The 27,574-nt window shown below is 45.4% G+C and overlaps 1 protein-coding gene across 5 annotated transcripts in view; it reads right to left on the bottom strand.

Annotated features, from left to right (window-relative positions):
* Positions 1-344: 344 nt before the first annotated feature.
* The window catches only part of LOC106610913 (protein phosphatase, Mg2+/Mn2+ dependent, 1Ba), a 60,423-nt gene continuing 33,193 nt past the window's right edge, over positions 345-27,574 (bottom strand). For 3 of the 5 annotated variants that reach the window (XM_014210596.2, XM_014210591.2, XM_014210600.2), the window contains exons 2-6: positions 19,069-19,926; positions 16,304-16,421; positions 13,559-13,670; positions 8,200-8,257; positions 345-3,100 (exon numbers count right to left, since the gene is read on the bottom strand). In XM_014210596.2, coding sequence (XP_014066071.1) covers positions 3,071-3,100; positions 8,200-8,257; positions 13,559-13,670; positions 16,304-16,421; positions 19,069-19,911 — 1,161 coding nt within the window. In that variant the 5' untranslated portion in view covers positions 19,912-19,926 and the 3' untranslated portion in view covers positions 345-3,070. Of the gene's footprint in view, positions 3,101-3,514; positions 3,532-8,199; positions 8,258-13,558; positions 13,671-16,303; positions 16,422-19,068; positions 19,927-27,574 lie in introns of all 5 variants that reach the window. The other 2 variants (XM_014210605.2, XM_014210607.2) reach the window with 2 other exon arrangements.

The raw sequence follows: 27,574 nt of genomic DNA, 5'->3' as shown, positions 1-27,574 counted from the left end.
TGACAGAGTGATCTCCAGCCTTGTCCTCGTCAACACTCACACCTGTGTTAACGAGAGAATCACTGACATGATGTCAGCTGGTCCTTTTGTGGCAGGGCTGAAATGCAGTGGAAATGTTTTTTTGGGGGATTCAGTCCATTTGCATGGCAAAGAGGGACTTTGCAATTAATTGCAATTAATCTGATCACTCTTCATAACATTCTGGAGTAAATGCAAATTGCCATCATACAGACTGAGGCAGCAGACTTTGAAAATTAATATTTGTGTCATTCTCAAAACGTTTGGCCACGACTGTATTCACGCACACCCAGCAGGACTGAAAGTTAACACGGAGAGTATAATAATGACATCTAAATGTATCCATCCTTTATTGAAGATTATGCTCACGATATGGTCCGAAACATCACAATGTTATACTGGGAACTAACAGTACAAGGAGGTATGGTGAAAACTCAGGATTGACCCCTGAACCCGTCGCGACCCTCGTCACTCAGCTGACCCTGAAGAGGGAGCGGGGCAAACCCTGCCACGCCTATACACATCATAATCTCATACCATTCTAAAATAAATCACTTCTCATTTAAAAGGCTAAAATCTGGAATAAATAAAATGTGGAAATTAGATCATTCTTTAGATCAATACTTGTAGATATACAAAAAACATAAAAGGAAAATCAGGAACGACATTGGCACTAAATTACTCAAATCAAATCCAGCCCACAAAACATCAGAATCATTCTAATTTTTCAATCGTTAGAGTTAGTAGTGATCGGGGGCGGGGGCGGACCAACAAATTGCTACAGTTAGGGAGGAAGTTGAGGGAGAATAAACATCTTATTAATATAATCCCATGTGGGACAATCTATACATATTCCAATGAAACACAATGAAAACTGAATGCCAAGGCAAGTTTTGTCATCAAATGACCAGGGGGAGCAAAAAGTCTATAGCCCCTACTCTGCTCAGCAGTGTAGTGTGAAGTTGAATTACATTCAAAGCAGCCCCCCACCCCAGTGTCTGCTATAGCTTAAACATACCCATTTCCCGTGGGAGTAACGACCCCCCCAATGTTATTGTAAAAATACAACCACACACAACATTCAGGTACCTAATAGTAGTATGGCAGCCAAGGTTTGTGTACTAGATCATTGTTAAATCAGAAGCCCAGGCAGGGATCCACCTCACCCCTCTAATCTCACTGACACGCTAAACCATCCTTCGGCTTCTCCTTTTAACACTTTTTTTTTTTTATACAACCAATTTTGAGAATAGAAGGTAACAACCATATTACACTATTACACAGCATTTGAAAATGTAAATACAAAAGGTGAACGCATTGCCTAGAAATGTAAAATTGCTAAATGAAAAAATAAAATAAAAATACAATATCGTCTGAGAGAAATTAAATAAAAGGTCAGGTGTTGCAAGTCTTTCTGTATTTTAAGGAGAGGGTGAGGAAAAACAGAAAAGAAGATAAATGAATAAGGAGAAAGATGCAAGAAGAAATGAGTAGTGAAGCATTGGTGGGCAGCTAGAATCCCTTCAGCGAAAAAACCTTGGGCTTATACACAGGTGTACACGTCACATCATATCAGACATCTCCCCATGTGTCAACCAAGACCTCTAGGAGTGAAACAAAGACACCAGACCAGCAACTTCCTCATATTTACACACAGTAGGCCATATCTGACACCATGGATTACATTTGTTTTACGTAAATCAAAATATTCAAGATTTTATATATATATTTTCTATTTTTCTTGATCAACAGCAGGCTAGAAAGCTTATGGACACAGAAGTGACATGCTTGCAGGTTGAAGCAGTGTCTGTCAACATTAGCTGGCTCTCCGTGTTGTTTTGTTGTTGGTTGGAGAGAAAAAAAAAAGGTGCAAAAAGTAGTCCATCTCCAAACCCTCCCACACCAGCAGTCCGGTCTCCAAACCCTCCCACACCAGCAGTCCGGTCTCCAAACCCTCCCACACCAGCAGTCCGGTCTCCAAACCCTCCCACACCAGCAGTCCGGTCTCCAAACCCTCCCACACCAGCAGTCCGGTCTCCAAACCCTCCCACACCAGCAGTCCGGTCTCCAAACCCTCCCACACCAGCAGTCCGGTCTCCAAACCCTCCCACACCAGCAGTCCGGTCTCCAAACCCTCCCACACCAGCAGTCCGGTCTCCAAACCCTCCCACACCAGCAGTCCGGTCTCCAAACCCTCCCACACCAGCAGTCCGGTCTCCAAACCCTCCCACACCAGCAGTCAGTTTCCAAACCCTCCCACACCAGCAGTCCGGTCTCCAAACCCTCCCACACCAGCAGTCCGGTCTCCAAACCCTCCCACACCAGCAGTCCGGTCTCCAAACCCTCCCACACCAGCAGTCAGTTTCCAAACCCTTCCACACCAGCAGTCAGTTTCCAAACCGTCCCACACCAGCAGTCAGTTTCCAAACCCTCCCACACCAGCAGTCAGTTTCCAAACCCTCCCACACCAGCAGTCAGTTTCCAAACCCTCCCACACCAGCAGTCAGTTTCCAAACCCTCCCACACCAGCAGTCAGTTTCCAGACACATGTTTGCACATTGCGTTTGTCTATCTGCGGTCACATTAGCAATGTCCAGCCAGGCAGACACAGGCCAGTGAGTCCCTGACCCAGTGGTAGTCCCCTGTAGGGCCCCTTGTGTCCAGAAGCAGGGCCTGGGGCCAGGTCAGTTAACAACGTTGGGGAAAAAGGCACCACAGAGTGTACATGTCCCAACTAAGGCCCCCGGCTCTTCATCAATCCACAAAAACAACAAAAAAGCAACTAAAAGGAAAAAAACGCTCTCTTAATTTCTCTAGAATAGATTTTGTTTAAATGTTTTATACTATCATTGCAGTCATCCTTTTCCCCCTTTTAAAAAAAATCTAAAATGGTTTGCAATGCTTTGGGTTGTGTGTGTTGAGTTTCAAATCTGCATTCATGGTCCAATTGATCTCTTGGTATCATAGGAAAAATAAAAGGGAAAGCAAGTGATGAAAGATGTCTTGTGTATAAAGGAGTCCTGGTGTGGGAACAGGCAGTTCTGCTGGGTTGCTACCAGGGGTCCTCAAGGTCTACTCCATTCTGTGTGACAGAGAGAGAGATGGAGAAAGGGAGCAGAGAGGAAAGGCAAAGTAAGAGAAGAGAAGACATTGTGAGTATTAAATCCATAATACCTAACAACAGACTCCTCATTAGACTGTCCTGGCTTGTTTTTGTTAGACCAATCCACAATGGCCACCTGCACAACAAAACCAACTCCCCTCCACTCCAAGGAAACAAGTGAGATCACTCCCTAGAACTCAGATAAGCACCTCTCCTGAAGTGCTCGACAATCACCTCTGCCACATGCCCCAAAGAGGCAGCCTATAAAACAAGTCAGATCAAGAATGTTCCAATTTGAACACTTTACCTGAAGGTGAAACTACTGAGCAAATAGTTAAAAAAGTAAGGGAGGGCATCAGTACTGTAGCTATGTATTTGTATGTGTGAACTTACCCAATGATACAGGAGGGCTGCATTAATCAGAGTGAACACACAGTTAGATCTACAAGTTTACACCAGCAAACCGTATTGTCTATCAAGAGTGTGTAAAGTACGAGATTATCTGAGGAGATGCGCACATTTGTGTTTTGAATGTGTGTGCATCTGCTATGGTGACTGTATTACTGCCACACCAGCAGTCACGAGTCATGACGGCAGTCAAATTCCATGTGACCGTTTAGTCACGGTAACTAGGCTTCTCCAAGCTCTGATGCTGCTAATACTCATTAGTAACCTACCAAACTTGCTGACTGTCTGCTACTCAGCACTCCATCGTCCCTCTAATCACTCTGACATCAATGCAAATGTAACCGAAAATCTAAATCGAGCACGAGCTCATGTTGCTTAACATTTCTATAGGCCATGCAATTGTGTGAGAAAAGAGTTTTGATGGCCTCTTAAAAAAGAGGATCCCATCAGCTTTCTATAGGCCATTCTACTATATTTATTTATCAACTTTCCTAATATTAGGAACATTGCTTTTCTTTACAACAGGAGTATAGCCTACCTGGATGGCATGAAAATGAACCACGGGAAAAGCGTCCTCCATTCTCTATTTAAGTGCATAGTTGACATGTATTTTTTCCGCTGTCCCTGTTTCGAGACAGGTGCATGATAATGGTCCATTCTAAATCAAAACTAATATCACACATTATTTAGTATATGTAAAGACAAGATTAAATCAAGAATAGCCTGATGGGTGACAATATTAGCCTATCACTTGTGAATGATGCCCAGCTTGTGCATTAAGGCAAGAAACAGCACGCCTTTTTTTTGGTGACTTCTTGAAATCATAGTCGCACACCTCATATGGCCTCTAGCCCATAAGCCTATATGTTTTGATAAGGTTTGTATCACAACTAAAGTGGCCAAATAACTTCTTAAAATTAATCACATTAATCCGCTTTACAACTGGTATAGAGCCAAACTGGCATTCATAAGCTGTGAGTGAGTTTCAAGTTTGGGGAAGATCATTTTCACCATAAAAATGCACCTTTTATAATAAAAGCATTACATGCATAATCACATTTGTGGTCACGTTGGAGAAAAGTGTTTTCCTGCTAATTGACTGCATTTTGGAACATTCTCGATTATAGCCTACTGTCGTGTGTGCATTGCTGCACTAATAATGTGCAAAAAGTACCTATTCGTTTATCAACATTTTACGCTAAACAATCACCCTTATATAGCTTAAAAAAATTTAAAAATATGAATGCGGGTGATTGTATTAATTTGGGCTATAGCACATCCCACAACTGTCCCAGAGTATGTTTGGAATATTTATCTATTACACAGTGTGTCTGTATTCATTCACTTGTAGCCTACTTCTTAGCTGAAATGCCTTTGAGAAGGACCCAGTCACGTGACACGCATTGGCTGTATCTGAGAGAGCCATTTGAGTGAGGTGCTTCGGAGCACGGCAGTCGGGAATTATAATTAGCCTATTATATTCAGCCCAAGGGCACAACGGACACGCTGGCCGCAAAAGGCATGGATTTTGTAGGGGGCAATACGGCGACACAAGGTGGAAGCCGCCGGGAAATTCGAGGCCTCGTGAGAATATTCTCAAGAGCTTGTCAAATCGTGAATGAGAGACTGATAAAGAGTGTGCAGCTTCATATCATGTTTCTTTAGACCTGTCTAAAATAAATAATGGATTTATTGTGATGGTGTAGGTTATATTACACGGACTTAACCTTTTTAAAATGTAGATGTTCCAAAGGTCTGTGTACTGTGTAGACGTCTTACTACGTTACACAGACAAGTCTTACATTGTTTTCTATGATGTCAGTATCAGAGAAAGAAGGCAACCAGGAGAATTCAGAGAGCAGTTGTGTGTGCAAGATTTAAAACAGACGGCCTCCCGAGTGGTGCAGCGGTCTAAGGCACTGCATCACAGTGCTAGAGGCATCACTACAGACCCGGGTTCGATCCCGGACTCTGTCGCAGCCGGGCGCGACCGGGAGACCCATGAGGTGCCGCACAATTGCCCCAGTGTCGTCCGGGTTAGGGAAGAGTTTGGCTTGCCGGGATGTCCTTGTACCATCGCGCTCTAGCGACTCCTGTGGCGGGTCGGGCACATGCACACTGACACGGTCGCCAGTTGTACGGTGCTTCCTCCGATACATTGGTGCGGCTGGCTTCCGGGTTAAGCCAGCAGTGTGTCAAGAAGCAGCGCAACTTGGTAGGGTCGTGTTTCAGAGGAAGCATGGCTCTCGACCTTCGCCTCTCCCGAGTCCGTACGGGAGTTGGGACAAGACTAACTACCAAATGGATACCACGAAATTGGGGAGAGAAAAGAGTAAAAAGCTAATAAAAGCCGGCGGGTGAAGCAAATAAATGCTGGGCGTTCAAAATAAGTTACATTGTGTACAGTGCCTTCGGAAAATATTCAGACCCCTTGACTTTTTCCACATCTTGTTACGTTGCTGACTTATTCTAAAATGGATTACCTGTTTTTTAAATCCACAATCTACACACAATACCCCATAATGACAAAGTGAAAACAGTTTATTTTTTATGTTTGCAAATTCATTAAAAATTAAAAATAAAAATACCTTATTTACATAAGTATTCAGACCCTTTGCTATGAGACTGGACATTGAGGTCAGGTGCATCCCGTTTCCCTAGATCATCCTTGAGATGTTTCTTCAACTTGATTGGAGTTTACCTGTGGTAAATGCAATTGATTGGACATGATTTGGAAAGGCACACACCTGTCTATATAAGGTCTGACAGTTGACAAGTGCATGTCAGAGCAAAAACCAAGCCATGAGGTCGAAGGAATTGTCTGCAAAGCTCCGAGACAGGATTGTGTCGAGACACAGATCTGGGGAAGGGTACCAAAACATTTCTGTAGCATTGAAGTGCCCCAAAAACACAGTGGCCTCCATCATTCTTAAATGGAAGATGTTTGGAACCACCAAGACTCTTGCTAGAGCTGGCTGCTCAGCCAAACTGAGCCATTCGGGGGAGAAGGGCCTTGGTCAGGGAGGTGACCAAGAACCCGATGGTCACTCTGACAGAGCTCTAGAGTTCCTCTGTGGAGATGGGAGAACCTTCCAGAAGGACAACCATCTCTGCAGCTGTCCACCAAATCAGGCCTTTATGGTAGAGTGGCCAGACGGAAGCCACTCCTCAGTAAAAGGCACAAGACAGCCCACTTTGAGTTTGCCAAAAGTCACCTAGATCCTTGATGAAAACCTGCCCCAGAGCGCTCAGGACTCAGACTGGGACGAAGGTTTATCTTCCAACAGAACATAACCCTAAGCACACAGCCAAGTCAACGCAGCAGTGGCTTCGGGACAAGTCTGTGAATGTCCTTGAGTGGCCCAGCCAGAGCCCGGACTTGAATCCGATCAAACATCTCTGGAGAGACCTGAAAATAGCTGTGCAGCGATGCTCCCCATCCAACCTGACAGAGCTTGAGTGGATCTGCAGAGAAGAAGGGGAGAATCTCCCCAAATACAGGTTTGCCAAGCTTGTTGCGTCATACCCAAGACGACTCAATGCTGTAATCGCTGCCTAAGGTGAATCAACAAGGTACTGGGTCTGAATACTTTTGGTATACTGAATACTGAATACTTTTCTGTTTTTAATAAATAAGCAAACATTTCTAAAAATCTGTTTTTGCTTTGTCATGTGTAAATTGATGAGTGAAAAAAACTATTTCATCAAATTTAGAATAAGGCTGTAACATAACAAAATGTGGAAAAAGGGTCTGAATACTTTCTGAAGGTTAGCCTATAGCATAAAAAAATGGGGCAACACTTAAAAATGATATTATTCAATAACATAGCATATATGTCTAGAATGATGGGCTGTGCCCATAGAAATACTGATCATTCTAGTTCTGTGGTTATGCCATCCCCGGTCTCCAGAACGGATAAATCTGATTAGGTGGGACTTTAGTGTAGCCTTGTGCTCTATGAAATACAAATCAATTAGGGAACGCTAGACAAAATCATAAATTTAACAGAGCAAAACATACTGTAGAAAAGACAGGGGTATGAAAGAGGTTTAAACATGTACAGTATACACAGTGGAATATATACCACTGGACAAAACATTAGGAACACCTTTCTAATATTGAGTTGCAACCCCCGCCCTTCCCTCAGAACAACATAAATTCGTCACTCTTTTTTAAATTTATTGACCTTTAACTAGGGAAGTCCGTTAAAAACACTCCAATGCTTCCCACAGTTGTGTCAAGTTGGCTGGATGTTCATTGGGTGGTAGCCATTCTTGATACACACGGGAAACTGTTGAGCGTGAAAATCCCCAGCAGCATTGCAGTTCTTGACTCATTTAAACTGATGCGCCTAGCACCTACTTCCATACCGTGTTCAAAGGCACTTAAATATTTTGTCTTGCCCATTCACCCTCTGAACGGCACACATACACAAGTCATGTCTCAATTGTCTCAAGGCTTAAAAATCATTCTTTAACCTGTCTCCTCCCCTTCATCTACACTGACACTAGTGGATTTAACAAGTGACAATAAGGGACCATAGTTTTCACCTGCATCCATCTAGTCAGTCTATGTCATGGAAAGAGCAGGTGTTCCTAATGTTTTGTAAACTCAGTGTAAGTTCTTCAATACATTTGAGGAAAGAAGAAAAGAGCAACCTGATACTCACCCCGTCCACTTCCCTGTGTGGGTTCAGCCGCTTGTACACTGCTTCCATAACACTGTGTCTGAGGGGTGCACACACAGTGAGAGAAGTCAACACACCCTCTAAGATAATTCACACGGGTGACAGGTCAAATCAATCCCTCTCTTCTCCTTGACATGACCGATATATTCTTTCTGTATTTTTTTCCTTCACTAAACCATTTAACCCAAGGAGGACATTTACACAGGAGCTAATCAGTGCTGTGTAACTGGGAAGGCAAAGAGACCAAAGACTTTAGACTAGAGACTAGACACTATAGACTAGACACTATAGACCAGACTACACTTTAGACCAGGGATGAGCTACTGGTGGCCTGTGGACAAACAATTTTAAAAAAATGACCGATGTGTAACCAGGAAGGCAGAGAGACTAGAGTGGAGACGACACTAGAGACATCGTGACTTCGGCGATGTCATTTACAAAACAGCCTCCAGCACTCTACTCAGTAATTGGATGTAGTCTATCACAGTGCCATCCGTTCTGTCACCAAAGCCCCATATACTACCCACCACTGCGACCTGTATGCTCTCGTTGGTTGGCCCTCGCTTCATATTCGTCACCAAACCCACTGACTCCAGGTCATCTATAAGTCTTTGCTTGGTAAAGCCCCACCTTATCTCAGCTCACTGGTCACCATAGCAACACCCACCCGTAGCACGCGCTCCAGCAGGTATATTTCACTGGTCACCCCCAAAGCCAATTCCTCCTTAGGCCGCCTTTCCATCCAGTTCTCTGCTGCCAATGACTGGAACGAATTGCAAAAATCACTGAAGCTGGTGACATATCTCCCTCACTAACTTTAAGCATCAGCTGTCAGAGCAGCTTACTGATCACTCTACCTGTACACAGCCCATCTGTAAATAATCCACCCAACTACCACATCCCCATATTGTTATTTATTTTTGCTCTTTTTCACCCCAGTATCTCTACTTGCACATCATCATCTGCACGTCTATCACTTCAGTGTTAATGCTAAATTGTAATTATTTCACCACTATGGCCTATTTATTGTCTTACCTCCCTAATCTTACTACATTTGCACACACTGTATATAGATTTTTATATTGTGTAATTGACTGTACGTTTTGTTTATCCCATGTGTAACTCTGTGTTGTTGTTTGTGTCGCACTGCTTTGCTTTATCTTGGCCAGGTCGCAGTTGTAAATGAGAACTTGTTCTCAACTGGCCTCTCTGGTCAAATAAAGGTGAAATAAAATAAATAAGAGACTAGATTAGAGACGATAGACTAGAGACTAGACTGGCGACTATAGACTACACTAGAGACTATAGAGTAGAGTCTCTCTGCCTTCCTGGTTAAACATTAGTCAGATTTTATTATTAATGGTCCGCGGGACACCAGTAGCTCATCCCTGGTCTCTAGTCTAGAGTAGAGACTATAGATTAGACACTAGAGAGACTAGACTAGAGACTACAGAGTAGAAGCAAAACTAGACTAGAGACTAAACTAGAGTATAGACTAGAATACCGACTAGTCTATAGAGTAGACTAGATACTATAGAGATTAGATTAGAGACTAGACACTAGAGTAGAGACAATAGTGTTCAGATATGGAGAGCATAGAGACTAGAACTGACACTACAAACCAGAGTATAGACTAGAGATGAGACTAGGGACTAAAATAGAGATTAGAGACTGGAGTATACACTCACACAATGCATATTTACGGTTATTGTCTAAGCATACATAAAATGCATTGAGTTTGTCTGGAAGAGAGGCGTCGTTGGGCAGATCACGGCTGGGTCTTCCTTTGTAATCCGTAAAGGACTGTAACCCCTGCCACATGCGGTGGGCATTGGAGCCTATGGAATACGATTCCACCTTATTCCTATATTGTCCTTTTCCTCGTTTGATGACTCTGCAGAGGTCACAGTAGGATTTATTGTACTTGTTCCTGTCCTCAGCCGTAGCATCAGGGTTGTCGGCGATAGCCATGTGTGTGGTAGCCCTGACCTTTAGTTTAGTGCCAACTCCTGTGTTAATCCAGGGCTTTTGATTGGGGAAGCAGTGAACCCTCACTGTGGGGACACACGTCGCCAATGCATTTCCTAATGAAGCCGGTGACTGGGGTTAGCTCGTCAATGCCAAAAGCGGAGTCTCTGAACATATTCCAATAAGCACCAGCAAGGCAGTCCTGCAGCATAATCCTGATTCTGATGACCATTTCTCATTGGAGCGAGACATGAGTAATTCCTGTTTGAGATTCTGCTTGTAAACAGGAATCAGAGATTTGCCGACTGGCGGACGAGCGAGGGCCTTGTATTCCTGACCCTCTCTTCCTCTCCTTCTTCACCCTCTGCTTCTCTTCCAACAGTCTCTCTCAAACATTAAATAACACACTCCTAATATTGAGTTGCACGCCCCTCCCCCCTTTTGCCCTCAGAACAGCCTCAATTAATCGGGTGTGGACTCCACAAGGTGTAGAAAGTGTTCCACAAGGATGCTGGCTCATGTTGACTCCATTGCTTCCCACAATTGTGTCAAGTTAGTTGGATGTCCTTTGGGTGGTGGACCATTCTTGATACACACGGGAAACTGTTTAGCATGAAAAACCCAGCAGCATTGCAGTTCTTGACACAAACCGGTGTGCTTGGCACCTACTACCATACCCCGTTCAAAGGCACCTAAATATTTTGTCTTGCCCATTCACCCTCTGAATGGCGCACATACACAATCCATGTCTCAATTGTCTCAAGGCTTAAAAGTCTTTCTTTAACCTGTCTCCTCCCCTTCATCTACACTGACTGAAGTGGATTTAACAAGTGACATCAATAAGGGATCACAGCTTTCACCTGCATTCACCTGGTTAGTCTATGTCATGGAAAGAGCAGGTGCTTTGCATTCTTGCAATTTTGCACCAATTTGCTTCATTCTGCTACATTCACAGTCCTCCTCCTCCAGTGGTTGGCATGCTAGCTTTAAGTGTCATTGGATTAGGGTTTGCGTCCCGGCCAGCCATACAGGGACGGAAATCATACTGTACATGGCTACTTAGCAGCCCATGTAACAGTAACCCTTCAGTGTGGTCACTCTCCAGGGGATCTCTTGCCTCCACTATTCATGCTCTACCCTTTTGGTTCCATTGCTTACAGTGGATGTGAGATTATTTATAGCATGCATGTCCAATGCATGGCCTCGCAGACATATGATTGGATTAGTATTGGCCTCGTGGGTGTGCCCAATGCAGACATATGGTGGGATTAGTACTGGCATCGTGGGCATGCCTAATGCAGACATATGATGGGATTAGTATTGGCCTCGTGGGTGTGCCCAATGCAGACATATGGTGGGATTAGTACTGGCATCGTGGGCATGCCTAATGCAGACATATGATGGGATTAGTACTGGCATCGTGGGCATGCCTAATGCAGACATATGATGGGATTAGTATTGGCCTCGTGGGCGTGTCCAATGCAGACATATGATGGGATTAGTACTGGCCTCGTGGGCGTGCCCAATGCAGACATAGGGTGGGATTAGCATTGGCCTCGTGAGCGTGTACAATGCAGACATATAATGGGATTAGTATTGGCCTCGCAGACATATAATGGGATTAGTATTGGCCTCGCAGACATATGATGGGATTAGTATTGGCCTCGCAGACATATGATGGGATTAGTATTGGCCTCGTTGGTGTGTCCAATGCATACATATAGTGGGATTAGTACTGGCATCGTGGGCGTGCCCAATGCAGACACAACGGGATTAGTATTGGCCTCGTGGGCGTGCCCAATGCAGACATAGGGTGGGAATAGTATTGGCCTCGTGAGCGTGTCCAATGCAGACATATGATGGGATTAGTACTGGCCTCGTGAGCGTGTCCAATGTAGACATATGATGGGATTGGTATTGGCCTCGTGAGCGTGTCCAATGTAGACATAAGGGATTAGTATTGGCCTCGTGGGCATGTACAACGCACTGTACATGGTGCTTGTCATTTCTATACTGAAACAGGATTAGCTAAATAAAAGGCTGACATTGTCAAAATTAGTGTGTGGGTTTTCTTTTTCATTAGACTCATAGTGAGGCTAACCATGTTGAAGGAGACCAGATTAGACTCATAATGATGCTAACCATGTTGAAAGATACCAGATTAGACTCTCAATGATGCTAACCATGTTGAAGGATACTAGATTAAACTTCTATAGCTACTGTACATGCCGTCATGAAATGGATTAGCGCCCAATGGATTCCGCCATAGGGCGGCGCAAAATTGGCCCAGCGTCGTCCAGGTTTGGCCGGGGTAGGCCGTCATTGTAAATAAGAATTTGTTCTTAACTGACTTGCCAAATTAAATAAATGGTTAAAATAAAGGCCCTACCCTTGTAATGAAGGTAGGCCTTAAGGATGACATGCTCAGAAGAGAGACATTAATAGCACATATCACTATCATGAGGATGTGCAGAAAGGAATATTTTAAGGTTCATTTCATTTACAAAATATATGTTGCTTGAAATAAAGTAGCTATTTGTTTGCTTCATGTTATGCATCATCCTAGTGTAATTATACGCATTCAACATTATCACCACAAGATGTCAGCGCTAGCATTTTTATTTTTATTATATATAAACAAACCACTAGCGAGGTCTCGTAATGTGAGGTAAATAATACATGACTAGCACTAGCTACCGGTTCATTAAAACCACGCTATGTTTCTTAATCAAAACAATGAAGGCAATACACCTAGGTACAATAAAGCAGACGAAGAGCTAGGAGAAACAGATTGGTATAGGGGGAGAGAGATTGATAGTGGGATAATGACTTCTGCTAGCTAACTTTTGATTTAAACAATGTGGCCGTCAAACATTGGACAAGTATGCTAGCTACATTTAGTTTAGTTAGATTAATTTATTTCGCGACAGCCAATAATATATCTAGCTGGCTAACAAGGTAAGCTGATCTTACTCTCCCTTCACATCACCCTAGCTGTGTGGTTATTTCCTGCGCTACCCAAATGTAGCCAACACCACCAGAGCAAACGGATAGTAAACACATAATAAACAGATAAGTGGGAAATAAAAAGGAAATAAACATGAATTGATTTTGTTTAGTGGTTATGGTAGCAAGTTAAGTTTTTTGGTTGGATCAAGAAATACAAACACGTCATTTTGTGCAAGCCAACTAACTTGCAGCGCCGGATGTTTACTGGGGAACCTCTTGGTTGCGTGTGCATATAGAATGTGTTGACAGTTGAAAAGGTCTATAGACGAGACACTAGAGACTAGACACTAGAGACTAGACTAGACACTAGACTATCAACTAGACACTATAGAATAGACAGTAGAGGGAGGGGCCAGGCTCTTACTTGCTGGCGAGGCCTCCCCCTGGTGGCAGGTTGGGGATGCTCTCTGAGGACAAGTTTCTCATGACCGTCACCAGGTCAGGAATACCCTCCTCTCCTGCCTTCTCTATGATCTCTGAGAGGGGGAGACAGAGGGAGAGAGAGAGGTGGAGAGGGTGAGGGAGAGAAAAGAGGGGGATGAGAATTGAAGGGATTCATTCAAGGTTAAATGTTGCTACATAAAACCACAACTGCGGCGAGACGAGTGTGAGAAAATGTTCCGTGTGTGTGTGTAAGACCAAGGAAGGAAGGTCAGAGCCCTGGGGCATAAGCCAGAGACAGAAAGTAAGAGTGCATGTATCAATGGAGTAGGAGACAGAGAGACAGACAAGAGGAAACCCTTGCAGCCCAGTTGGACTGGCTAGGTCCGGTGCCAGTTAGATGTCCCGCCAGAGTATTCCTCTCTGGATCAGACATTCCTCTTTGATCTGCGGGAACTCCCTTTGGCGCTCCCCCAGATAAACATTAGCGAAAAATTACCTCAACCCTATTCCAACGCTGCGGGCCAACTCTGGGGGAAGAGTTTACATAACCCCCAAAACTCTCCCCCGTTTGACAGAGTAAGTCAAATGTCAAAAAGAGACACGAAAAAAGGGGAGGATAGGAGAGAAATTAGACAAAACCGAGATGGTTGGGTCATTTGTCAAGACTGAGTGTGAGAGAGCAATAGAAATGGAGAGAGCGAGAGATAGTGAGTGAGAAAGTAAAGACCTTAAATTGAAATTGAATTGAGAGCGAGAGAGCAAGAGAGAGCGTGCAAGAGAGAAAAAGAGAGAGAGTGTGCAAGAGTGTGCAAGAGTGTGCAAGCAAGAGAGGGATCGAGAGACAAAGCAAGAATATCTGACCACTGTGACTGACCCAAACTTAAGGAAAGCTTTGACTATGTACAGACTGAGTGAGCATAGCTTTGCTATTGAGAAAGGTCACCATTGCCTGTCTTCTCTTGAGAGAAGGTCTGCCTATGTGCATACTGCCTACAAAATGAGGTGGAAACTGAGCTACACATCCTAACCTACTGCCAAATGTATGCCCATATTAGAGAGACATATTTACCTTAGATTACACAGACCAACAATGAATTTGAAAACAAATCCAATTTTGATAAACTCCCAAACTCCCATTGTGTGAAATATCAAAGTGTGCAGTCACAGCAGCAAGATTTGTGACCTGTTGCCACAAGAAAAGTGCAACCAGTGAAGAACAAACACATTGTAAATACAACCCATATTTATGTTGATTTATTTTCCCTTTTGTACTTTAAGTATTTTCAAGTCTATACAATGCCTTCGGGAAGAATTCAGACCCCTTGACTTTTCCCACATTTTGTTGCGTTAGAGCCTTATAAAATAAACTCAGCTAAAAAAGAAACGTCCTCTCACTGTCAACAGCGTTTATCTTCAGCAAACTTAACATGTGTAAATATTTGTATGAACATAACAAGATTCAACAACTGAGACATAAACTGAACAAGCTCCACAGACATTGAATAATGTGTCCCTGAACAAAGGGGGGAGGGGGTCAAAATCTAAACAGAGTATATGAAATGGCTGATAATCTCTACTCTGTCAGAGATACGAAGCAGAGACAGATCTTTACCAAGTACAGGCTGAGTGACCACCAATTGGCAATAGAAACCGGCAGACATCTAAAGACATGGCTACCCAAAGAGGAGTGTGTATGTGGTCACTACACAATATGGGATGTAGAAACAGAGATGCACTTTCTCCTTAACAGTGAAATATTCCTCACCAAGAGATTCATTATTCACAGATATTAAAGACATTTATGCCAAATTGTTACTTATTAAACCCAGAGGAAAAACAAAAAATACTCATGGGTGTGGAGCAATGGCTCCTTTTTCAGCCAAATATGTATTTACCTGCCATAGCCTGAGGGACACTGAAAAATAACATCTGCATAGTAAACAGTAACTTACTTATTATTAGTATTACTGTTATTACTATTATTGTTAATAGTGGTATTACTGTTATTACCATTCCAAATAGTAGTGATGGTGGTAGTAATGATAGCCATTTAATGATGATGGTGGTAGTAGTAGTAGTAATGACGATGGTAGTTGTAGTACTGACATAATGTGACGATGACAGTTTTATTTTCCATGTTTAGCCTTTTACATTTATTATACTTCTACTATTGACTGTTAATAATAACACCATTTTCAATTTTTTTTGTATTATTATTCATTATTTTATTACAATGTATATAGTATACATTGTTGCTTTGGCAATATTGATGCAATGTTTTTCATGCCAATGAAGCAGCTTGATTTGTAATTTAAGAGAGAGAGCAAGAGAACGAGAATCTGAAACAGGGTAAAGAGGGGGAATGTGACAGACAGGAGGTGAAGGGAGAGAGAGAGACTGTTGGAAGAGAAGCAGAGGGTGAAGAAGGAGAGGAAGAGGGGGAGTGTGGAATGAGAAAGTGGGTCAAGACATGAATGTGCTTCAGTGGGAGTTGATAGGCCAGCTGGAATTCTAGCAAACGGCAGCCAGGCAGTTTTACCCAGCTGTTTAGAAAGTGTGTGAGATGGGGATTGGAGGGGAGTGTAATACATTTTGAAAGGGCCTGTGGTCCGTAAGTGGTAGGGAACGAATGCACACTTGGAGAGAAAGGTAATAGAGAATGGGATGCAGCCTGGATGAAGACAACAGTATGGAGGGGAAGAGTCATGTGTACAATCATTCTCACCTTCCACGCGAGACTCCAGAAACTTATCCAGCTCTCTATCTTTCTTCACCGCCTCCTCTGACACTTTAGGGCAGTTTGGCAAACACACCAACACAACACTCATGTTATCCCGACTTCCCTGTAGCAGAGGGGGGAGAGAGGGATGGAGTCATTACACGTGTGGGGAGGCTCTGTTAACGCTGACACTAAAATAAGAAAGACAGCTTCCTTTATACAGTGCCACATTTTGCTACATTACAGTCTTATTCTAAAATGGATTAAATAAATGAAAATCCTCAGCAATCTACACACAATACACCATAATGCGAAAACAGGTTAGAAATGATTGCCCAAAAAAAATCAAATCAACAGAAATACCTTCACATAACTATTCAGACCCTTTTGCTATGAGACTCGAAATTGAGCTCAGGTGCATCTTGTTTCAATTGATCATACTTGAGCTGTTTCTACAAGTTGACTGGAGTCCACCTGTGGTAAATTGAAATGATTGGACATGATTTTGAAAGGCACACACCTGTCTATATAAAAAGGTGCCACAGTTGACAGTGCATGTCAGAGCAAAAACAAAGCCATGAGGTGGAAGGAATTGTCGGTAGAGCTCCGAGACAGGATTGTGTCGAGGCACAGATCTGGGGAAGGGTACTAAAACATTTATGCAGCATTGAAGGTCCCAAAGAACACAGTGGCCTCCATATTTCTTAAATGAATAAGTTTGGAACCACCCAGAATCTTCCTTGAGCTGTCCGCCCAGCCAAACTAAGCAATCGGGGGAGAATGGCCTTGGTCAGGGAGATGACCAAGAACCGATGGTCACTCTGACAGAGTTCCAGAGTTCCTCTGTAGAGATGGGAGAACCTTCCAGAAGGACAACCATCTCTGCAGCACTCCACCAATCAAGCGTTTATGGTAGAGAGTGGCCAGACAGAAGCCACTCCTCAGTAAAATGCACATGACAGCCCACCTGGATTTTTCCAATAGGAACAGAGATTTAAATATTTGGCTTGAATGCCAAACATCTCGCCTGGAGGAAACCCTGCACCATCCCTACAATGAAGCATGGTGGTGGCAGCATCATGGGGATGGTTTTCAGCGGCAGGGACTGGGAGACTTGTCAGGATCGGGGCAAAGATGACTGGAGCAACGTACAGAGAGATCCTTAACCTCTCTAGGGGGTGTGGGACGCTACCGTCCCACCTGGCCAACATCCGGTGAAATTGCAGAGCGCCAAATTCAAAAACAGAAATATTCATAAAAATTCATAAAACATACAAGTGTTATACATCGGCTTAAAGATTAACCTCTTGTTAATAATCCAACCGTTGTGTCAGATTTTAAAAAGGCTTTACGGCGAAAGCATACCATGTGATTATCTGAGGACAGCGCCCAGCACACAAAACATTACATACAGTTACCGGCCAAGTAGATTAGTCAGAAATAGCAATAAAATTAATCACTTACCTTTGATGATCTTCATATGGTTGCACTCACAAGACTCCCAGTTACACCATAAATGTTTGTTTTGTTCAATTCAAAACCTCCGTTTTGTTGGCGCGTTTTGTTCAGTAATCCAATGGCTCAAAGGCCGTCACAACAGGCAGACACAAAATCCAAATACTATCAGTAAAGTTCGTAGAAACATGTCAAACGATGTTTATAATCAAACCTCAGGTTGTTTTTAGTCATAATATTAAATAATATTTCAACCGGACAATAGCTTCGTCAATATAAAAGAAAAACAAGAAAGGCGCGCTCTCGGTCATGCGCAGAAAACAGCTCTGGGGACTTCCCACTATCCACTGACTCAGAGTGGTCTTACTCCCTCATTTTTCAGAATACAAGCCTGAAACAATTTCTAAAGACTGTTGACATCTAGTGGAAGCCATAGGAACTGCAATCTAGGTCCTAGCCATTGACATACTGTATATGCAGGCAAGAGAAAAGCACCCACATCAAAAATATCCTGGATGGATTTTACTCAGGTTTTCACCTGCCATATCAGTTCTGTTATACTCACAGACATTATTTTAACAGTTTTGGAAACTTTAGAGTGTTTTCTATCCAAATCTACCAATTATATGCATATCCTAGCTTCTGGGCCTGAGTAACAGGCAGTTTACTTTGGGCATGCTTTTCATCCGGAGGTGAAAATAGTGCCCCCTACCCTAGTGAGGTTAATGAAAACCTTGTCCAGAGCGCTCAGGACCTCAGACTGGGGCGAAGGTTCACCTTCCAACAGGACAACAACCCTAAGCACACAGCCAAGACAACGTAGGAGTGGCTTCGGGACAACTCTCTCAATGTCCTTCAGTGGCCCAGCCAGAGCCCGGGCTTGAACACAATCAAATATCTCTGGAGAGACCTGAAAAAGCTGCGCAGCAAAGCTCCCCATCCAACTTGACAGAGCTTGAAAAGATCTGTAGAGAAGATCCCCAAATACAGGTGTGCCAAGCTTGTAGCGTCATACCCAAGAAGACTTGAGGCTGTGATCGCTGCCAAAGGTGCTTCAACAAAGTGCTGAGTAAGGAGTCTGAACACTTAGGTAAATGTGATAAATTACTAAACATTTCTAAAAAAACCTGGTTTTGCCTTGTCATTATGGGGTATTGTGTGTAGATTGATGAAGGAAAAAAACGACTTAATCAATTTTTTGAATAAGGCTGTAACCTAACAAAATGTGGAAAAGTCAAGGGTTCTGAATATACCGGTGCACCAAACACCTCGATCCTTTACATTTATAAAACACACACACACTAGCCTCACTGTACCTTGTGCAGGCAGGTGTCCAGCACCTGGTTGCAGACCTTCTCCAGGTCGTGGGACACCTCCAGACGGGACTTGACAAACTCACACAGCTCCTCGTTGGTCATCACGTCCCAGATACCGTCACAGGCCAGCACCACAAACTCATCCTCTAGGGCCCTCTCGATCTCAAACACCTCGGGTTCTGGGGACACCAGCTGCTCCGTGGCACCCTTCCCATCCACACACTTGTAGTCGTAGTCTCCCAGGGCCCGGGACACGGCCAGGGAACCATTCACCCTCTGGATCATTACGGAGCCGCCTGCGTTCTGGATCCTCTCCTTCTCCCGTGGGTTGCAGGGCTTGTGGTCCAGCGTGGAGAAGCAGACATGCGCGTTGCGGTAGAGCACAGCCCGTGAGTCACCACAGTTGATGAAGTACAGGTGCTCTGGCGAGAGCAGCACGGCCACGGCCGTCGAGCCGCTGCGGTCCATGCCGTTACGCAGGTCAGAGAAGTTCCTCATGTGCTCGTCGATCTTCAGGAAGCCGGTGCGGATTCCCATCTTGACCGTCTCCACGGCAGGTGCAGGGGTGACACCCTCAGGGCCCGGGGGACCCATGCTGTGGGTTATAATGTGCCCCAGCAGGTGTTTAGAGGCATAGTTAGCCACGCGGGAGCCGGCGTGGCCGTCGTAGACAGCGAAGAAGGACCAGTTGTCCAGGCCCTGGGGTAGACCCACCGTGGCGGTGTGGGCGTCCTCCATTTCCACCCGCCAGCCCTGCATGCTGCTCAGGCCATAACGGAGACCATTGCCCTCGCCGTGGGCGTTGTGCTTCTCAGTCTTGGGCTTGTCCAGGAACGCCCCCATGGCTTAGGCCACCACCTGGCGACAGGAGGAAGGGAATGAGGAGAGGAGGAGGAGAGGAGACAAGAGGGGAAGGGAATGAGAAGAAGAGAGGAAGGGAATGAGGAGAGAAGATCAAGAGACTGGTTAGAGCTTGCAAAATTAGAAACACCTCATTCATTCCACTTGTGAGATGGGCCTAGCCAAACAGAGCCGCTAAAAACACAACATACTGTATTCAAGTAATTTTGATAAAAGTTTTGGCAACAACAAGTGTGAGACTAAAGCAGCACTATAGCGGTCAACACAGGGTTTGCTTCCTGATACCTCCCACATTGCATCTGCTTTGGTGTCTATGGAGAACGTGCATCTTCAGAACAGACACTTGTTTTATAGCAACCAACAACTAAACCCACACAATTATATTAAACACATTGAGATAGTTGGCTTGGATGCCAGACTGCATTCAGTATTGAAGATAAAAATGAACGTGGAGAGGTCTGAAATGTACTACTCTTATGTAGAAAATCTGCTTCCTAGCTCTGAGAGTTCACAACATTTCTAAGAGAAGCACCCACCAGACAGTGAGGGAGACAGGGGAGGGGAGAGGGAGAACAGTGAGGGAGACAGGGGAGGGGAGAGGGAGAACAGTGAGGGAGACAGGGGAGGGGAGAGGGAGAACAGTGAGGGAGACAGGGGGAGAGGGAGAGGGAGAACAGTGAGGGAGACAGGGGAGGGAGAGGGAGAGGGAGAACAGTGAGGGAGACAGGGGAGGGAGAGGGAGAACAGTGAGGGAGACAGGGGAGGGGAGGGAGAACAGTGAGGGAGACAGGGGAGGGGAGGGAGAACAGTGCGGGGAGACAGGGGAGGGGAGGGAGAACAGTGAGGGAGACAGGGGAGGGGAGGGAGAACAGTGAGGGAGACAGGGGAGGGGAGGGAGAACAGTGAGGGAGACAGGGGAGGGGAGGGAGAACAGTGAGGGAGACAGGGGAGGGGAGGGAGAACAGTGAGGGAGACAGGGGAGGGGAGGGAGAACAGTGAGGGAGACAGGGGAGGGGAGGGAGAACAGTGAGGGAGACAGGGGAGGGGAGGGAGAACAGTGAGGGAGACAGGGGAGGGGAGAGGGAGAACAGTGAGGGAGACAGGGGAGGGGAGGGAGAACAGTGAGGGAAACAGGAGGGGAGAGGGAGAACGGTGAGGGAGACAGGGGAGGGGAGAGGGAGAACAGTGAGGGAGACAGGGGAGGGGAGGGAGAACAGTGAGGGAGACAGGGAGGGGAGAGGGAGAACGGTGAGGGAGACAGGGGAGGGAGAGGGAGAACAGTGAGGGAGACAGGGGAGGGGAGGGAGAACAGTGAGGGAGACAGGGGAGGGGAGGGAGAACAGTGAGGGAGACAGGGGAGGGGAGGGAGAACAGTGAGGGAGACAGGGGAGGGAGAGGGAGAACAGTGAGGGAGACAGGGGAGGGGAGAGGGAGAACAGTGAGGGAGACAGGGGAGGGGAGGGAGAACAGTGAGGGAGACAGGGGAGGGGAGAGGGAGAACAGTGAGGGAGACAGGGGAGGGGAGGGAGAACAGTGAGGGAGACAGGGGAGGGGAGGGAGAACAGTGAGGGAGACAGGGGAGGGGAGAGGGAGAACAGTGAGGGAGACAGGGAGGGGAGGGAGAACAGTGAGGGAGACAGGGGAGGGGAGAGGGAGAACAGTGAGGGAGACAGGGGAGGGGAGGGAGAACAGTGAGGGAGACAGGGGAGGGGAGGGAGAACAGTGAGGGAGACAGGGGAGGGGAGAGGGAGAACAGTGAGGGAGACAGGGGAGGGGAGGGAGAACAGTGAGGGAGACAGGGGAGGGGAGGGAGAACAGTGAGGGAGACAGGGGAGGGGAGGGAGAACAGTGAGGGAGACAGGGGAGGGGAGAGGGAGAACAGTGTGTCAGATCTAATTGAGTAGACTTCAAAAAGAACTTCAGAACTTTTCAACTCAACTGATTAGCCTATGGAGTATTATTATTCTATATTATGTCCTGTTGGCTGGGTAGTGTTAGTATCCTGTTGGCTGGGTAATAGATTTCTGGTGAAATCGTGCTGCCAGATTACAATGAGGTTTATGGTAAATTAACATTGCTTTTGCACTATGAAAATGTATCCTTTAGTGTTTTAATGGTGGGCAGGCTGCGAGCAGGGCAGGCCCCTGGATGTCTGAAGCCTGGGTCTTGAGTGGACAGAGCAGCCTAGCTTTGAGAGGCCAAAGACAGCCATCTGGTTTCACAACAGCTAACGGAGTAGGCTAGATGGAATACCTAACCAGCATGATTGCAGCAGCAATCACCTGGCTGGCCAGGCATAATGATGTGTTCCAGATGATTTATAATATAGTTTATGCCATTGAGATGATTTCTCAAACCATTCTGTGTCATATCCATCTTCAAATACTTCAGCTGGGGACAATACTAGTATCGCAATACCCTTTAGTAACATGGCAAGTTAACAAAACACAAAGCAGATTTAACTTATTATGGAAACATCGTTATGTTGTCATCCACAGTCACATGTATTTATTTTCCAAGCTACAGCACACAATATTTTACATACAGCAGGTTTTTAATGGACCAAAGATTTGGGTCTGCTTTTTGTCATTTTTTACAAGGAAAACAATATTGCATTACTGGTATCGTCACAGCCCTACAAATACTGTACCGGGCAAAGTAGCCTAAATCAAGCGCAAATATATGACCTTTCTTTGACGATCTATCCAACATAGGCCTACACAGAATTCAGGATGTTCCGTATGTGGGCAGTTACATAGTCTATTCCTGTTGGCTAGAGCCCAGTTCCAGTTGTAGAAGTTAGAGGGCACGCTGAATGCACTCTGGTCTCTCCCTCACTCCCACCTTTTATCCCTGCCCTGAAAGCAGAACAAGTGGGAGTAAAGTTCTGGACTGTTGTCCAGCGGTGAAAGCAGGTCACACCATAGTGCAGTCTGTCTGTTTGTCCAGCCAAATTCACATTGAGGTGTTTTGACAACATAGCTGGGCTAAATAAAGGCCGCCCCAACGGTTGGCCAACTAGGGCTAGATGGGGAATAACCGCCCCAACGGTTAGCCGACTAGGGCTGGATGGGGAATAACCGCCCCAACGGTTAGCCGACTAGGGCTGGATGGGGAATAACCGCCCCAACAGTTAGCCAACTAGGACTAGATGGGGAATAACCGCCCCAACGGTTAGCCAACTAGGGCTAGATGGGGAATAACCGCCCCAACGGTTAGCCAACTAGGGCTAGATGGGGAATAACCATCCCAACTGTTAGCCAACTAGGGCTAGATGGGGAATAACCATCCCAACTGTTAGCCAACTAGGGCTAGATGGGGAATAACCATCCCAACTGTTAGCCAACTAGGGCTAGATGGGGAATAACCGCCCCAACAGTTAGCCAACTAGGACTAGATGGGGAATAACCGCCCCAACGGTTAGCCAACTAGGACTAGATGGGGAATAACCGCCCCAACGGTTAGCCAACTAGGGCTAGATGGGGAATAACCATCCCAACTGTTAGCCAACTAGGGCTAGATGGGGAATAACCATCCCAACTGTTAGCCAACTAGGGCTAGATGGGGAATAACCATCCCAACTGTTAGCCAACTAGGGCTAGATGGGGAATAACCGCCCCAACTGTTAGCCAACTAGGGCTAGATGGGGAATAACCATCCCAACTGTTAGCCAACTAGGACTAGATGGGGAATAACCGCCCCAACTGTTAGCCAACTAGGACTAGATGGGGAATAACCATCCCAACTGTTAGCCAACTAGGGCTAGATGGGGAATAACCATCCCAACGGTTAGCCAACTAGGGCTAGATGGGGAATAACCATCCCAACGGTTAGCCAACTAGGGCTAGATGGGGAATAACCATCCCAACGGTTAGCCAACTAGGGCTAGATGGGGAATAACCATCCCAACTGTTAGCCAACTAGGGCTAGATGGGAATAACTTATTCACTGGACAGCTCCCAGGAATGAAAGGACAAAGAAGCAACATTTTTTCCACTTATCTAGGCTAGTCCTTTACACATGGGACGTTTCATTTTCTTCTGCATATGTCTGTGCTCTTTGTCTCTTGATTATGATTCTGTTTGGGTGGCCACAATGTTACAGGTGCTATTTGGGGAAACAGGCCAAACTATCTAAATCCTTAAATCTGAATTTGAGCACCATAGCAGTGCCTGCGATCTTAGCTTTGCAGGAATGTTCTCATTTTTTACATTTGAGTCATTTAGCAGACGCTCTTATCCAGAGCGACTTACAGTAGTGAATACATTTCTTTTTTTTCTTCTCCCAGCTAGCTAAAGAGGTACATCAGCCACTCCTTGGGCTACAAAAACTATTTTGCCAATTGGCCTGGACCCCTTTTATTGCCGACACGGAGCCCCGCCGATCCATCACGACTGCACTACCGACGTAATCCGCCGAGGGGATTTTTCAACAGGCTCCTCCGTCACGACGTCCCCTGAATGCCCATCTGCTAGCCGTCTAGAGCATACCGGACTGTTAGCTGAAGAGGTCCATCAGCCAATTTCTTGGGCTACTATACCTATTTTGCCAATTGGCCTGGACCCTTTTACTACACGCACCCCTGCTGATCCATTACGACTGGCCTGCCGACGTAACCGCAAGAGGGGGCTACAACAAACTTCTTCCATCGCAACGTCCCTCTAAGGCCCTTCTGCTACCCCGGCCCACTAGCTGTCTGAATCGCCATGTCTCCAGCCCGCCCAGTTACTCACTGGACCCTAAGATCAATCGGCTATGCATGCCTCTCCCTAATGTCAATATGCCTTGTCCATTGCTGTTTTGGTTAGTGATTGTCTTATTTCACTGTAGAGCCTCCAGCCCTGCTCAATATGCCTCAGCTAAACATCTTGTCCCACCTCCCACACATGTAGTGACCTCACCTGGTTTAATTGACGTCTCTAGAGACAATACCTCTCTCCTCGTCACTCAATGCCTAGGTTTACCTCCACTGTATTCACATCCTACCATACCTTTGTCTGAACATTATGCATTGAATATATTCTACTGCACCCAGAAACCTGCTCCTTTTACTCTCTGTTGCGAACATACTAGACGACCAGTTCTTATAGCCTTTAGCCGTACCCTTATCCTACTCCTCCTCTGCTCATGTAGAGGTTAATCCAGGCCCTGCAGTGCCTACCTCTACTCCCATTCCCCAGGCGCTCTCATTTATTGACTTTCGTAACCATAAAAGCCTTGGTTTCACGCATGTTAACATTAGAAGCCTCCTCCCTAAGTTCGTTTTATTCACTGCTTTAGCACACTCTGCCAACCTGGATGTCCTAGCCGTGTCTGAATCCTGGCTTAGGAAGGCCAAAAATAATAATAACTATAACATTTTCCGACAAGATAGAACTGCCAAAGGGAGCGCAGTTGCAATCTACTGCAGAGATAGCCTGCAGAGTTCTCTCATACTTTCCAGGTTTGTGCCCAAACTATTTGAACTTCTACTTTTAAAAATCCACCTTTCCAGAAACAAGTCTCACCGTTGCCGCTTGCTATAGACCACCTTCTGCCCTCAGCTGCGCCCTGGATACCATATGTGAAATGATTTCCCACCCATCTATCTTCAGAGCTCGTGCTGTTAGGTGACCTAAACTGGGACATGCTTAACACCCCGGCCATCCTACATTCTAAGCTAAATGGCCAAAATCACGCACAAATTATCAATAAACCTACCAGATACAACACCAAATCTGTAAACACAGGCAACCTCGTAGATATCATCCTAACCAACCTGCCCTCCAAATACACCTCTGCTGTCTTCAACCAGGATCTCAGCGATCACTGCCTATTGCTTGCATCCGTAATGAGTCAGCGGTCAAACGACCACCGCTCATCACTGTCAAACGCTCCCTAAAACACTTCAGCGAGCAGGCCTTTCTAATCGACCTGGCCAGAGTATCCTGGAAGGATATTGACCTCATTCCGTCAGTAGAAGATGCCTGGTTATTCTTTAAAAAGTGCTTTCCTCACAATCTCAAATAAGCATGCCTCAATCAAAAAATGTAGAACCAGGAATAGATATAGCCCTTGGTTCACTCCAAACCTGACTGCCCTTGACCAGCACAAAAACATCCTGTGGCGTACTGCATTAGCATCAAATAGCCCCAGCGATATGCAACTTTTCAGGAAAGTTAGGAACCAATATACATACACTGGCAGTTAGGAAAGCAAAGGCTAGCTTTTTCAAACAGAAATTTGCATCCTGCAGCACAAACTCCAAAAAGTTCTGGGACACTGTAAAGTCCACAAAGAATAAGAGCACCTTCTCTCAGCTGCCCACTGCACTGTGGCTAGGAAACACTGTCACCACCGATAAATCCAGAATAATTGAGAATTTCAATAAGCATTTTTCTACAGCTGGCCATGCTTTCAACCTGGCTACCCCTACCCTGGTCAACAGCCCTGCACCCCCCACAGCAACTTGCCCAAGCCTCCCCAATTTCTCCTTCACCCAAATCCAGATAGCTGATGTTCTGAAAGAGCGGCAAAATCTGGACCCCGACAAATCACCCGGGTTAGACAATCTGGACCCTCACTTTCTAGAATTATCAGCCGAAACTGTTGCAACCCCTATTACTAGCCTGTTCAACCTCTCTTTCGTATCGTCTGAGATCCCCAAAGATTGGAAAGCTGCCGCAGTCATCACCTTCTTCAAAGGGTAGACACTCTAGACCCAAACTGCTACAGACCTATATCTATCCTACCCTGCCTTTCTAAAGACTTCGAAAGCCAAGTCAACAAACAAATCACCAACCATTTCGAATCCCACCGTACCTTCTCCGCTATGAAATCTGGTTTCCGAGCTAGTCATGGGTGCACGTCAGCCATGCTTCAAGGTCCTAAACGATATCATAACCTCCATCGATAAGAGACAATACTGTGCAGCTGTATTCATAGGTCTGACCAAGGCTTTCGACTCTGTCAATTACCTCATACTTGTTGGCAGACTCAACCGCCTTGGTTTCTCAAATGACTGCCTCACCTGGTTCACCAACTACTTCTCAGACAGAGTTCAGTGTGTCAAATCGGAGGGCCTGTTGTCCGGACCTCTGGCAGTCTATGTGGGTGCCACAGGGTTCAATTCTCAGGCCAACTCTTTTCTCTGTATACATAAATGACGTCACTCTTGCTGCTGGTCCACCTCTTCTGCCCTTCTCTTCACCTTCTGATCCACCTCTAAGCAGACAATACCATTCTGTATACTCCTGGCCCTTCTTTGTACACTGTGTTAAGCAACAGCTGTCAGAGCAGCTCAGAGATCACTGCACCTGTACATAGCCCATCTGTAAATAGCCCATCCAACTACCATATCCCCATACTGTTTTTTTTTTTGTTGCTCCTTTGCACCACAGTATCTCTACTTGCACATTTATCTTCTGCACATCCATCACTCCAGTGTTTAATTGCTAAATTGTAATTATTTCACCATTATGCCCTATTTATTGTCTTACCTCCCGTATCTTACCTCATTTGCACACACTGTATATAGACTTTTTCCCCCATTGTGATAATGACTGTATGTTTGTTTATTCCATGTGTAACTCTGTGTTGTTTGTGTCGCACTGCTTTGCTTTATCTTGGCCAGGTCGCAGTTGTAAATGAGAACATGTTCTCAACT

The sequence above is a fragment of the Salmo salar genome, chromosome ssa01 (assembly GCF_905237065.1).
Source record: "Salmo salar chromosome ssa01, Ssal_v3.1, whole genome shotgun sequence".
In the NCBI taxonomy this organism is placed as follows: Eukaryota; Metazoa; Chordata; class Actinopteri; order Salmoniformes; family Salmonidae; genus Salmo; species Salmo salar.
Note: the sequence above shows the minus strand (reverse complement) of the source record. Positions and strands in the feature narration are given on the sequence as shown.